General features: G+C 34.7%; 1 protein-coding gene across 3 annotated transcripts in view; it reads left to right on the plus strand.

The window, feature by feature from the left end:
• Positions 1-11,688, plus strand: part of LOC120774809 — a 45,618-nt gene extending 33,930 nt beyond the window's left edge. For 2 of the 3 annotated variants that reach the window (XM_040104607.1, XM_040104610.1), the window contains 7 exons: positions 927-1,327; positions 1,382-1,696; positions 2,563-2,773; positions 3,634-3,831; positions 3,962-5,387; positions 9,449-9,756; positions 9,824-11,688. In XM_040104607.1, the coding sequence (XP_039960541.1) occupies positions 927-1,327; positions 1,382-1,696; positions 2,563-2,773; positions 3,634-3,831; positions 3,962-5,387; positions 9,449-9,756; positions 9,824-10,447 (3,483 nt within the window). In that variant the 3' untranslated portion in view covers positions 10,448-11,688. The remainder of the gene's footprint in view (positions 1-926; positions 1,328-1,381; positions 1,697-2,562; positions 2,774-3,633; positions 3,832-3,961; positions 5,388-9,448; positions 9,757-9,823) is intronic. The other variant, XM_040104609.1, reaches the window with a different exon arrangement.
• The last annotated feature ends 2,405 nt before the right edge of the window (positions 11,689-14,093 follow it).

Genomic DNA, 14,093 nt, shown 5'->3' on the forward strand with positions numbered 1-14,093 from the left:
TGAAATTGGAAAAAATCGGAAGATAACTTCGCTCACTCTCCATATAAAGGTACCGTTCAAAACTACTAAAAGCCCAATAAATCAATAACAAAATACGCCACAGACATTATATTTTATCATCGAGATGGTATGAGTGAAAATTGGACTTTTTGGTTAAACCACATATCTCAAAATGCAACCAAACCGATTTCGACTAAATTGAGTATGTAGCATACTCCCCATATTCCTATGTCACTGTGTGAAATTAGGTGAAATCTGATTACAACCACGTCTACGTCCCATATAACACAATTTTAAATTCTATTTGATTCTTGCACTTTCCAGTACACAAATCAAGAAGTAATTAATATAACGGGATACAATTTTACACCAATAATTATAATTATTTTAATTATTAGTATGCCATCTTATGACCAAAAATTGTTCAAATGCAACCCAAACTACCCCTAGGTACCGAATATGTTGACTTTAGTATTTATAGTTGACTTTTGACCGAAAATATCGGTCAATGTAAGGGGTATACAATTAAAATTCAGACAGAATACTTTCCTGATAATAGTTATTCTGTGTATCGAAAATGAATGAATATTACAGAACATGTTTTACTCATAACATCTTTGTGCCTAAAATAGATTGACAGAAGTTTTGAACATCCGACAGATGCTCCATATGATTGGTGGTTGTATTTGAAGTACTTTATTGAAACCCAGGAAATTTTTTTTTAGTACGTGGCGTGATAATATTTAATAGATAAAATCGGGTCGAAACTACACCAACTCCCATACTCTACGTATAATGATTTTTGTTATTTTAACACACCTTATGTCGAATATGTCGATGAATGTGAAAGTGTTATATAGAGTATCTTAAGGTATTTTCATGGCTTTGATGTAATACCATAATATAATATGAATATTATATTGCAGGTTCCAGGTGGAATGAAAAGACGCGTGCTCCGTTGGTACGACTACAGCTGGTCTAGAGGACGTATCCAAGGAGGAGGTGATATAAACACAGCTTTGGGTTTATTGCCGGACAAGCTGAAAACAGAACTAGCGTTACATGTTAACTTGAGTGTCTTAAAAAAAGTCACTATATTTCAAGAGTGCCAACCAGAATTTTTACATGATTTGGTATTGAAGATGAAAGCATATATATTTACACCAGGAGACTCCATTTGCCGTAAAGGTGAGGTAGCCAGAGAAATGTTTATAATAGCTGATGGTATACTGGAAGTGCTCAGTGAAACCGGTAAAGTGCTAACGACAATGAAGGCTGGCGACTTTTTCGGTGAAATCGGAATTCTGAACTTGGATGGCCTTAATAAGTTTGTGAAATGTTTGAAAAGCTAAACAATACAATTAATGTTTTTTTATTCCAGGCGTACGGCTGATGTACGCTCAGTTGGTTATTCTGAGTTGTTTTCATTGTCGAGAGAAGATGTACTCGCCGCTATGAAGGACTACCCGGAAGCACAAGAAATTTTACAAACTCTTGGACGGAAGCGGCTTATGGAAGTTCGATGCGTAAATAAGAAGTACGCGAAAGCACAATGTAATAATGAGCAATCGGATCATCCACATGTATATAGCAATATTAATCGAAGCGATAGTAGCGAAAATAGTGCCTCAAAAAAAATTGTGTACAAATTAAGAAAAGATGTTAAAGGAATCCGAAGTATGCTTAAAAAGACAAGGTGAATTATCCAAAGCTAATATGTAGGTTGCATTTTATATTTCGGGATTAAAAAACAAAAACAAAGATTAGTCATTGAAAATCGCTTTATTGTTTTCTCAAATAAAATCTATTCATTTTCGCAAGCGGTTGAACATTGACGCACTCTTGCCACTCTGATTGAGGTATCTCAAATGCCTTCTGAACGCATCAACCGCCTCTACAGATGATGTCGCAAATCGGTCACCTCTTAGTTGATTTTTTCGTATGGGAATAAAAAGAAGTCATTCGATATCAAGTCAGGACTTTACAGTGAATGACTCATTAAATTCATGTTCTGAGTACTCAAAAATGCAATTGTTTCAATCGATGTGTGAGAGTTTGCATTGTAGTGGCGAAGAGTGATCCGTGAAAAAAAATCTAAAATCAAATGTTCATACAATGTTGAATTTATTCGGGTCCTAACTAATGCCTATAGACGATCTTACAATATAAGTTTGCGCACAGCATCAATAGTTTCCGGAACAACAACTGATTTACCAAACGATCAATAAACATTAGTTTAAGTTCATCGATACATTGTTGCTGCGTTAATCCACGTGGAAAACGTTCTGAGTGTGTATGTATAACATTAAAAATGTCGAACTTCGCGATAAAATTCTGAATCGCTGTAACACCAGGTTCGCGAAATCCCGAAATACAAAAGGCTACCTACATACTATACCTCTACATGTTACAAATACTATTTATAACAACAATAAAAAATATAATTTCAACAATTATCGGTAGACCTGTTGAAGTATGCATTGAAAGTGCATGCATATACATATCTACATATAAGACGTAATACAAGTAGAACGTATTAAAGAATAATGCGTACATTTTCAGGACCCGAAGAAGTGATGAATCGTTAGAGATGCAGCCGCTGCAAGACACTTTAAATAAAGGCAATAAAACAACTTTGAAGCGAATGTCACATGTACGTTCTGAAGAGAAGGAGGAAAAAAAAGAAGAAAAAACGCACCAAGACAAAACACCTAGTCCAATTGGTGCCGGGCTACCGTTACTCCAAAGGCTGAGATTACTCAAAGAAAAACAGGTAGGAATAATAACATGTAATTCTATATTTTTAGTGCTTCTTTTTCGCACATCACAATAAGAGTAATATAAGTACTTATGTAACTAGGTTTTATATATGTATGTACTTATGCACTAATAGCATACCAAAATCATAAGAACTATAAGACGAATTCTGTCTTCAGTTATATGGGAAAAGTGAAATTAAGATATTTCTTAGGAGTCAAGTTGGTACTGAGTTAAAACGTATAAGAAATAGTATCAACAAACCTTTTCTTTACTATAAGATATATGTATATATACATATATGTACAGTCAAACCCGGGTAAGTGAGAACTGGATTAGTAAGAAAACTCTATAAGTGAGAGTTATAGCCAGGACCCGTCATTTTAAGCTACCAAAACCTCTATTAGCGAGAAACAGAATCCTCTGTAAGAGAGAGTCGTTTTTCCCTCATGAACCTCCGTAAGTGAGAATGCTACTGATCTATACCTCTATAAGCGGCAGTCAAGCTTTATTTATTTATGTATATTATTTAGGAGGAACTGTAGTTACAATAGGAATACATACATATATAAAAGATACACACTTACAGTAACAAATGACAAAATTTAACATCTGCTATTTTATGGCTCATTCTTAACTTTCGTGGAACTTCCTACAATTGTTTTTGTATTGTTTTCTTGTCAATATTCTGCCTATTCTATTGCGTGGAGCTAAATAACATTGTTATTTTATCGCATTCGGATTAGCGAGAAACCTCTATAAGAGAGAATGAGATTGTGCTCCCTTGAACTCTCGCTTATCCAGGTTTGACTGTATATGGAAGTGAAAACTATCCATTATGAATGCCCATTATTCCTTTTCGTTTTTTGTTTTTAGGATCGCGAAGAGAAAGCGGCAAAGGCAATCACTCCTCAGATATCTCCCCCACATGTTCATATTGCCAATGCACTATCGCCACAGGAATCAATCCAAGAAGAACCGGAGACTGAAGTAAACGAAGCACTTCCGCTAATGCAAAGACTACAAATGTTAAAGAATAAACAGGAAACGAAAGCCAGTGACGTGAAGCTTACAGTAAGTTTTAATTTTCACAAACATGTTTTTGTAATCTAGAAAGAACAGAATAGCTATTTTCTGGTACATATTTGTGTATCGATATAAGAAGTGAAGTTTATATTAGTGTTTTAAACCTTTATTTACACAGGTTAAACCAACTTCAACTGTGTCTTTAAAGCAAAAAATACAAATGCTTAATTTCGCTGGAGTGACAAAGACAGATACTATGGATAATAAGTCGAAAGACGATAAATTGGCCACTGAAGACCAAAAGCAGACTCCAAAAACACTTGACGTGCAGAAATATATTAAACACGACCTAGGTGCAATTAATAAATCGCCAAAGGCGGTAACAGGAAAGTCATTGAAACTCATAAAACCGTCCATAAACACGTCAACAGAACGCTCAGATAGTGATATGTCGATTAAGCCATGGTCCAAACTTAAGTTAGCGACGATAATGTCAACAAGTTCTAATAATTTAGCGAAATCTTCACCAGGAGATTCAGACGTTGAAGTAAAAACATGTTCATCAAATGAAACACCCCAAACGCCTTCTCAAGGGACAGCTGTATTTACATCCACAACACCATCTACAAATACTTTACATTCTGTAACTGCGACCACTCCAAATACAAAGCCTACAGAGCAAATAAAGATTTTAGAAAATGTACGGAAGCACTCGAAAATTGTAGCGACAAATCATTCCAACGAAAGCAGAAAATCGTATCACTCTGTTTTTGATTTATCGCCCGAATATAGTGGATTACCATTTGTAAAGCGTCTAAAAATACTGAACGAACGTCAGAAGCTAGAAGAACTTGAAAAAGCACTACAAATGCGAAGTTTTAGCTTAGACAGTTCTAAAATAACTAGCCAACTCGCAGTGCCAGAACCGTTGTATCGATGCTTCAGTGATGTTTCTGAAATGTACTCGCAATTTTTTACAGCTTATGAATCAAGTTCATCTAATTCGACTAACACATCTCTGTCAAATAACAACAATGAGAGGAAAGACAAATATATACCGCCTGCCTATTTACCTCTTAGTCCCGAACAAAATGAAACTTCTGAACGCCGAAAGTTGAAGTGTATTTTACAGAAACTCCGTCACAATTCAGAAGAATGTAAAAGTGCTTTTCAAAATGAAAATGAAGACTCGTGCGTGACGGAAAAGCCCAACAAGAAATTACTAAGAGAACCGACATTAGAAGGGTATGTGGCTAGACATAGTATGCTAATGAAAAGTATAACGATCAAACCAACTCTTTCTAGTCCACCCAACAGCGCTCACAGATCTAATGAAGATGAACAGTATGAAGCCTTGCAAACGACTAGTGGAGCCGAAGATAAACACGTAAACATCTCTCACGCGCCCATAATTTCCGCTTTTGGATGGGATAAATGCCCTGAAAATCGAGTATCCAGTGGCGCTCATATAAAAGCGGTCTCAAAACGACGAAATACTATTCAACTTAATAACAATGTGATGCAATATGATCCCTGTCCATCTTACACTAATCAACGTACAACAAAACGGTTCAAGACAATTGGGGATTCGTTGAGAACAGGAGGTAATTATCTTTTTGTGATCATTTTTTATTCTATAACTGGAAGATCTGTCCGCGCATTGCTATGGCTATGGTATACACTAAAATTTATTTATAAAAATAACATGGGTTTTTTGTCTGATCGCTATAGGTAGGAGTGCAGCCTTATCGGGCTCAATTAGCACTTGATCGCTATAGTTGACTAAACCATTGCATGACCTGAACCACTTTGAAGATAATCCAATGAGGATGGTTTTTAAATAAAAAATCTGAAAATATTAATTTTTAACCGACTTACGAGCGTAAAGTAAAAAAAATCATTAATTATTTAAAACAGATTATGTTAAATTTAGGCAGAGAAAGTTATTCAACATTTAGCTAAGCTGCAACACACTGAAAAGAGCGAGTTATAGCGTGAATAATAACATAAACAATATTTTTAATACTTGTAAAATAAGACAATCAGGGAAGATAGCGATAGCAGTGGCTTTGTCAGGAATTGCTGCAACCTTTTTAAAGATGAAAGCTACTCATTCATCTTTTAAACTTCCGTTATCCATAAATCTTGAACAGCAATCAGTATGTTCTATCCGCAAAAATGGGCCTCTTGGTTAACTATTGCAAGACGTCTCAATGATTATGTGGGATGAATGCGCCATGAGCTATAAAACACATACAGAGGCCGTGGACAGAACATTAAAAGACCTTGATTGATTGATTCAATATGAGGAATGCACCGCAACCTTTGGTCTATTGTGCCCTCTTCTAACTTACATAGACTCACCTAGCCCCAGCGCATTGATGAAGTTCAATAGACTTCCGGGCGCTAGTGAGGCTATGCGATCCCTACCCGGAAACATTGATCCAAAGGCCTTAGTCCTACGTCTACAGACTGCTGTGCAGTCAATCAGCAGGTGCTCCGGGGTTTCAGGCTCCAAGTCGCAGAACCGGCAGTTAACGCAAGAGGATAAGCCTATATTGTACAGGTGCCTATTCAACTTGCAGTGGCCGGTATACCATGCGACCAGTAGCCTGAGTTTGTTCCTGGGGAGGTTTATTACAACCTTGAACCTACTCAAATTGTATCCTCCCATTAGCAACTTGGCATGTCTCATACCGACTCGTTTGCCGCCAATGCTCCTCCCTGCCCACTCCTTCTTCCTTGCGGAGTAGCTTCTTTATGGTATGTGGACCTATCCCAATCTGCTCCCACCATCTTAGTGGAGGCTGCGGAGCGGGCTAGCTCATCCGCCAGTTCATTACCGGCTATGCCTCTGTGACCAGACACCCAGATTAGGTGTACCTGGTTACGTTCTGCAAGGCTGTTCAGCCTTTCCCTGCACTCCTGCACTAATAGCGATTTGATTCGCTGAGAATGGCTATTCTCTCATTGCGATAGTTGCGATGGAAGTTTATTTCTATACACCGACTTATGGCAAAAACTTCTGCCTGGAAAATGCTTGGGAACTCTCCCATGGGTATGGAGAGCTTAGTGCGTGGGCCCGCGATCCCTGCACCGATACCCTCCGACATTTTCGAGCCATCGGTGTACCACCTCAGCATCAGCTCGAGATTGGAATCATTCCCCTCGTCTTTGCTGCCGAGGGTGACCTTAAACTTCTTCTTGAAGTTAACTGTTTTGGTAGTGCTGTCCCTCGGCAGGAGGGCTGATGGTACATCAAAGAAAGACTTATGCTTAAATAACGTTTACAAACCGTTCAACTTTATTACGAAAATTCACGTGTTGTAAAGACTGTGTTTCATGCGCTTCACTTAATTTATGGTCAACATAATCGGCCTACTGATCGTACTAATCACCAAAACAATCACCCATCTTGAGACCTATCATTCATTATTGGATAATATTCGATCGAATACACTACGTCCAGTACGCAGTGAAGAAAATATAGCAACCGTAGCGGAAAGTGTACACGGAGACCGAGTAGAGTCGAATCGGTGCCGTTCGCAGCAACGCGGACTGACGTATTGAACGACGCGATGGCGTATTTTACGTCGAGATCTTAAATTAAATTACAAAATACTGCTTGTGCAAGAACTGAAGCCTCTCGATCTTCCCAAGCGAAATCGCTTTATGGGCTCTTGCAAAGTTCCAAGAAGATCCGAAATTTTCAAGCCAAATTTTATTTAGCGATGAAACCCATTTCTGGCTCAATAGTAACCCGAAGAGATTCAAGAGCTGCCATTTCATACAGAAAAAGCCACGGTTTGGTATGGCGATCATTCTCGCGCAATGATAACCTATATTTTGATGTCTGAAATTTAAGCTCGTGATCTCAGCGACATTTGGTTTTAATAAGTATCACATCAATCAATGGATGGCTAATATTTGAAAGACATAATCTGCAAAAAATAAAAGCAAAAGCATATTCTTTCGAAGGATAATAAAAATTCCTCTCTTGAAATAGATCATCCTTTATATATGTACATATGTATATGTAATTAACGTCGAATTTTTAGATTTATAGCAACTTAGCACTTTCTTATTTATTTAAATTTATTTTTGTTAGATTTATAGTTGTTACATTCAATCGGCTTACTGTCTTGTATAATTAGGATGCTTGATTTTTTTTTGTTTTATTTTTCTAGCACGTGAATTTCTTTCGTTCCCGTTTATTTATTGTTCCATCTCGTAATATATGTGATATTTTGCATTACATTAATATTGGAAAACTAGTTGGCCCGGAGAAGTTCTTACTCATAGTGGATTTAACAAAATAGTGTTATCTTAAAAGCGGACAGAATCAAGACATACATACATATGTATGGAATTTCCTTTGTTTCGATCACGTTATTCAGTGGAATTTTCATAGCCAGTCTCGTTTCTTTGCTTAGTCGAGATTGATTAATGTTACTCATCATGAATTTTAAATTGTGAGGTGATATGCCCGGCAATTCCAATATATTTAAAACCACTGCGCCATTCCATGGGTCAACTCTTTTGTCGGGAGTCTTAGCTGAAATTCTGGAATTAATTTCATTTGACCTTATTTTGTCAATTAACTTAAATAGCATGTGTCTATTTATTAAAGATTTAAATTTTTATTTCAAAACTCTAGCAATAATGGCATGTCTATGAAGTGGTGCTTTGTCTAGTAATTTATTCTTGGTTTAACCATTGCGGGTTTCAGGTGAATGTAATGAATAGTTGTGGTCATATTGTCGAACATACAACATCGCAACATGAGTACTCGACAAAATTGTCATTATTGCCACATTATTTACGTTGCTCTCGCGTTAATAGCACAACGGATTTATTCTTCAAATCGAAGCTTCAATTGGTTTAGATGGACATCAACCGATCAGTCTCCATTTTAAATACAGTACTGCTGAAAAATCCGTTGACACTTTAAATTGTGATTGACTTCAACTTCCCTGTTTAAAATAAAATTAATAATACTAACTTTTTTGTTACTTTATAATTATTATTTAGTATCGTTACCTGTTCTTTGATTAACCATTCTGATATTAAAATGGTATCCTTCTTCCTGCTAGAAGATTCATGAGTAATGAGTATTGTAACGCATTATAAGACTTTAAGACACACTTTTCCTTCGTTCCAATGATGAAGCACGATGTCTCCAGACTCCATTTTTTCTCCACAGACTACAATAATAACTTCGCCAATTTTTGCATGCTCATCAGAAGGTGTACATATTGTCAGTTCTAATGACAATATTATGGCTGCCCGTTGGCAAATGGTCTAATGTCGTTTTAAACATTTTGACAAAGCCATGAAAATGGTTTGTTTTACTGTTAGATTATGCACACAACGCCTTTTAACTTCTTCAACTTGATTGCCATGAAAAATTTTGCAAAAATTGATGGTCCATACATTAAAAGTAAAACTAGTTAAAATTATGTCGAAGTTCTTCAAAAAATTAATTTCTTTGGTGCGAACATTTTCTCTTCAACCGATAAATAGCATACAATTTTGTAAATCCATCAAAACTATATAAAGTAACGCTAAAAATGTGTAGTTATTTTTTGTTTGTTTCACCTTTGCTGGGGTTTGAAATGAGGCAAACGGGCTATTTTGAAACTTTAACTGTTTTTTTATGTTTTAGATATCCTCAACGTGGAGGAGAATTTCAATCGTGTTTGGAGTGAAATTAATGATGTAATTAAGGATCAGATTACAGAAATGCATTTAAAATTCGAATTACAATTTTCGGTAATGGCCCGAGAAGTAAGAAAGCGCGATGAAATTATTGCAAATCTTCAGACAAAAATTAAAAATATCGAATTAAAAACATCCTCGCCACGAAGAAAAACTGAACTTACACGTGATAAGCTTAGCAAATTATGGGTTGATGCAGATCTAGAGTCAGAGGACCATGCCAGCTCCAGTTCATCAGCAGAACTTCTTTTTATGGTATTTCAACCACTTGTTAAATTTATCAAATATCCAAAAAATAAAAGTAAAAGTATTTTAATTTTAGCGCGGAGACTCATTGGATACGGTTTTTATGTCATCTCCACCACAAGTTCAACGACACAGTTCTTCGTCGATATTTAATAATGTTTGCAAAGACTCTTCAGGACACATTTCTTCACGAAGTTTGTACAAAAATAAATCAGAAGAGAATATTACAATGGGCAAGCAACAAAAGAGAAATTATGTTGTTTCTGTGTCAGATCTCACCGGAAACTTAAACATGCAAGATAGTGTAGTTCTAGACATTGGTGATAGCTCGAGCTCGAGTTCTTCTTCTGGCAAATTGAATGTTAAGTATGAAGACATAGAGCAAAAAAATGTGAAAGACAATGTATTCGCACATGTGCATCACAACGATTGGGAGGTAAAAATGCTTGCTGCGGAGATGGATAAACAAGAGAGAAAACGTGCGAACTCCACTGATTTTAAGTGTAGTAATTCAATTTTAAGAAGACGTCGAAAATTTAGTGATACTGAAGCAGATATTAGTGAAACAGATCCCGAAATTGAACCCTTCTCTTTACCCAGACCTAGAGCTTCAAGTTTAGACCAATTCAATTTAAGATACGGCATCGGAAAAGAGATTTTTAAAGCAATTAGTATCGATCGTGATAAAAACAAACTTTGAAATTTGCCAATATATTATCTAGGGTTACGTTATACACACATATGTTCATAAAATACGAAAAGTTGGAATGAAAATGTGGAAGATTACAAAAAAACAAAGATGTCATAAGCGCAAAAAGTCGACAAATGTTGTCAAAATATAGATTCGAAAATGTTGGCAATGTAACATACATACATAGATATTGTACAATATATTTGTGAGAACAAGTGAATATATTTTGTATACTTTTTATCTGAGTATTGCAATTCCCTTTGATTATTATTTTTTACTGAACACCAACACCAAACTTCCCGTATAATCTTTTAACAGCAACCATATTTTTAATTTTATCTATTTTATCACACAATGAAATGATTATAGTTACCCCTTTCTGTTTAAAAATATCATCTGCGACTTCTTTCAACTTGTATAAGAGGGTCAGTGACTTGTAAACCTATTATTTTGCACCAAAGTCTGAAAATATTGACTCAGAGCAAGTGAATATCTGAACAGTTTTAACCCTAGATAATAATATTGTAATCCCCACATATAAGCTTAAGATTATCTCAGGAACATAAATTTCTTTAAAAAATAATCTCTTTTTAAACTTGAAAACCCTTAAATGCCTGTAATTTAACAAATTTTATATTTCTCGTATTAAACGTATCCATACAAAGATACATGTGTCATAAAAGCGTAAACCTCACTGAGAAATAATGCATTGATATATTTCAGCCAATACATAAAAAATTAAATAAATGCAGGCAAGCATTTTTTGAGACATAGCGTATGCTTTGGTCTTCAATTATTTTTATAATACGAGTACCAAAGCAAATTCAAAATCTGTCGTCACAATCACAAGACGTTATATCTCTTAATGACACATAATTCTAGTATACTATATAAAACATTATTATATGATGTTTAAACTGTTTGATTATTTAATCAATTTTATTCCAAGATGTTTTTCAATACTATAAAAGTACCCTAAATAAGGCCAATATGGGACTTTACCCAAAGCTCAAAGTTTCAAAATATCGTACTTCTACCTATTTTAATTTATGTTGGAAACTTTTGTCCGTATTTAAGTATGGTACCAAGTATGCTTTTAACACCTTCAGAATATTTTGAAATTAAATTTTAATAATATTAACACTCTTATTACGAAATGCTGGTAGATTATAAGAAATATACAAGGTCTGTCGCAAAAGAAACAGAACTTTTTAAATATAACTGTTTCTGGTGGCGCCACCTATTGGTATGATGGGTATATGAAATAAAAAGTTTGATCTCTTGTTGTTGTAAAAATTTTAAGACAATTTGACAACTACAATCTATGTTATCGATCAAAAAGTGACAGCAGTTTTTGGTCATCGGTCGTAAATGTATTTTGAACAAAGAGCAAATATTAAATTTTGTTTCAAACTTGGGAAAACGTTTACTAAAACATTTCAAATGATGAAAAAAGTTTATGATGATCAGTGCCTATCCCGTAGTAATGTGCATGACTGGTTTAAGCGATTCCCAAAAGGTCGTGAGGAATTCTGAGACAATCAGAAGTCGGTCGTCTTCACAAGTCAAAAATAAAGACAATGCTGATTTGTTTTTACGATTCCGAGGGTATTGTACACCGAAAGTTCGTCCCACCTAGCCAAACGATTAATGCTGTGTTTTACCTTGGTGTTATGAAGCGTCTTTTGTCACGCATTCGTCGTGCTCCACCACAATACCGTGAGGCAGGGCCCTGGCGCCTGTTGCACAATAATGCGCCGTATCATCGGTCGACGCTTGTCACTGATTTTTTGACAAAAAACTCCATATTAACCATTAATCACTCAGCCTACTCACCTGATCTGGCACCCTGTGATTTTTACCTATTTGGAAAACTTCATTTGTCCATGAAAGGACACTGGTTTCAGGACATTTCAGCTATCCAAAAGGCGACGATCGATATTCTCAAGAGCATTCCGAAAAAAGACCTTAAACACTCATTTGAAATGCTAATTGACCGGGCTAAACGCTGTATCGAAGCACAAGGAAACTACTTTGAATAAAAAAATATAACTTTTGAAAAATATTAATTTTTTGTTGTTTTTTTTTAACAGTCCTGTTTCTTTTGCGACAGACCTTGTATATATTATGCAAATAACAACCCTAAGTTTTGGGAAGAGTTGGTGAAAATATTTGGCAACATTGCTCAAATTTTAAGCAGACATCGTAAAAAGAACGTAAGGAAACGAAAAACAATGACATTTGTTGCAATTTAAAATTGTAGTTGTTTTCCGCAGAATTGCATGCATTTTTAAATTTGTTGTGAAATTACTAAATTTCCATGAATTTTGTCAATTTTTCATGTTGATAATGTTGATATTTTAAGGAATCCGAAATTTTTTAACTTTCAGTTTATATTAATGCAACATTTAAGTATAATTGTTACAATTATAAATATTATTTTAACGATAATAATGCTTTCATAAATTTAAATAATAAAAATATTACACTATAAAAAAGGGCGAAAGTAAAAATTTCAGATAGTGTTTAAAGAGCAGCAACAATTTTGGTAAATTATTCAGTTAGAAAGTTAGTTCGTAAATAAGTAAAAAGTAAAGTACGCATGTCTTTTAGATATTCAACGTATTCAAGCTTTAAAATTCGCAAAATAATGTAAACAAATTCTTGAGCCGTTGCTGGATTTTGAGACTTCTACTTACTACAATAAAGATTTATTATAGTGAAATTAATGATCAGCTAACTTAAAGAGAAAATTCAGAACCGAGGTCCTAAAATCCAAGTGGCAAAAGTTAAATGTATATTTGTGAATGATTTGAGTAAAAAGTGAAATAGTCGAAAAAGTACATAATGCCTTATCCGACATTACCATTTTTTTATACAATTAATTTACATACAGACAGATATAATACAATTATTTAATAAATTAACAGTTTAGAACAAGAACCATGAAACTAAAAGTTAACATAAGTACAATACAATATAATTAATCAGAAGGTCACAAGTCGTGCTATTTACGGCGTTCTTTTCTCATTACAATTTTTTGTAAAAGATAGCTTTGAACCAAAGTATATTGAAATAATATTTCAATAATTTAGGACTAACTAATTGGTGGTACATCACATTCAAAGGTTAAATTTTTCAACAGTCCTTTTGGATAGTAATCCAAAGATATAGAACGACTTGTGAACTTCATAAATATGGTACACACATAATTGCACCTTCGACCACACTCATAATTACTGTTTTTTTTTTCTATATATATGTATATATATTCTAACTATTTTCTATATATTTAGTTTTGCCAAAATTTGAAAAACTAATTTAAAAAAATTAGGATGTTTTTTTATATTATTTTATAATTGTACCTAGTATATAAAAATAAAATACTAATAACAGTTCTTGTCTAATTAATTAGAAGAAATACTTAAAATCTAAATGTTAAGAAATACGTTTGCTGCTACTGTTGTCTTACTAGCTCAGAAGGCTTCTTATGTTTCAACCGGATTTCTCGCCCAGCAGTTCCGATGAGTCTGTAGGTTTCCTCATTAACTTGCTGTCTAAGCCTCAGTTCGTGAGACTTTGCAATTTTGGAGATTTCATTTGCCACTTAATTTACGTCTAGATCACGGTGCAGGTTAGCAGATCTAGCGTACTA

Source organism: Bactrocera tryoni, chromosome 4, assembly GCF_016617805.1.
Source record: "Bactrocera tryoni isolate S06 chromosome 4, CSIRO_BtryS06_freeze2, whole genome shotgun sequence".
NCBI classification, from domain to species: domain Eukaryota; kingdom Metazoa; phylum Arthropoda; class Insecta; order Diptera; family Tephritidae; genus Bactrocera; species Bactrocera tryoni.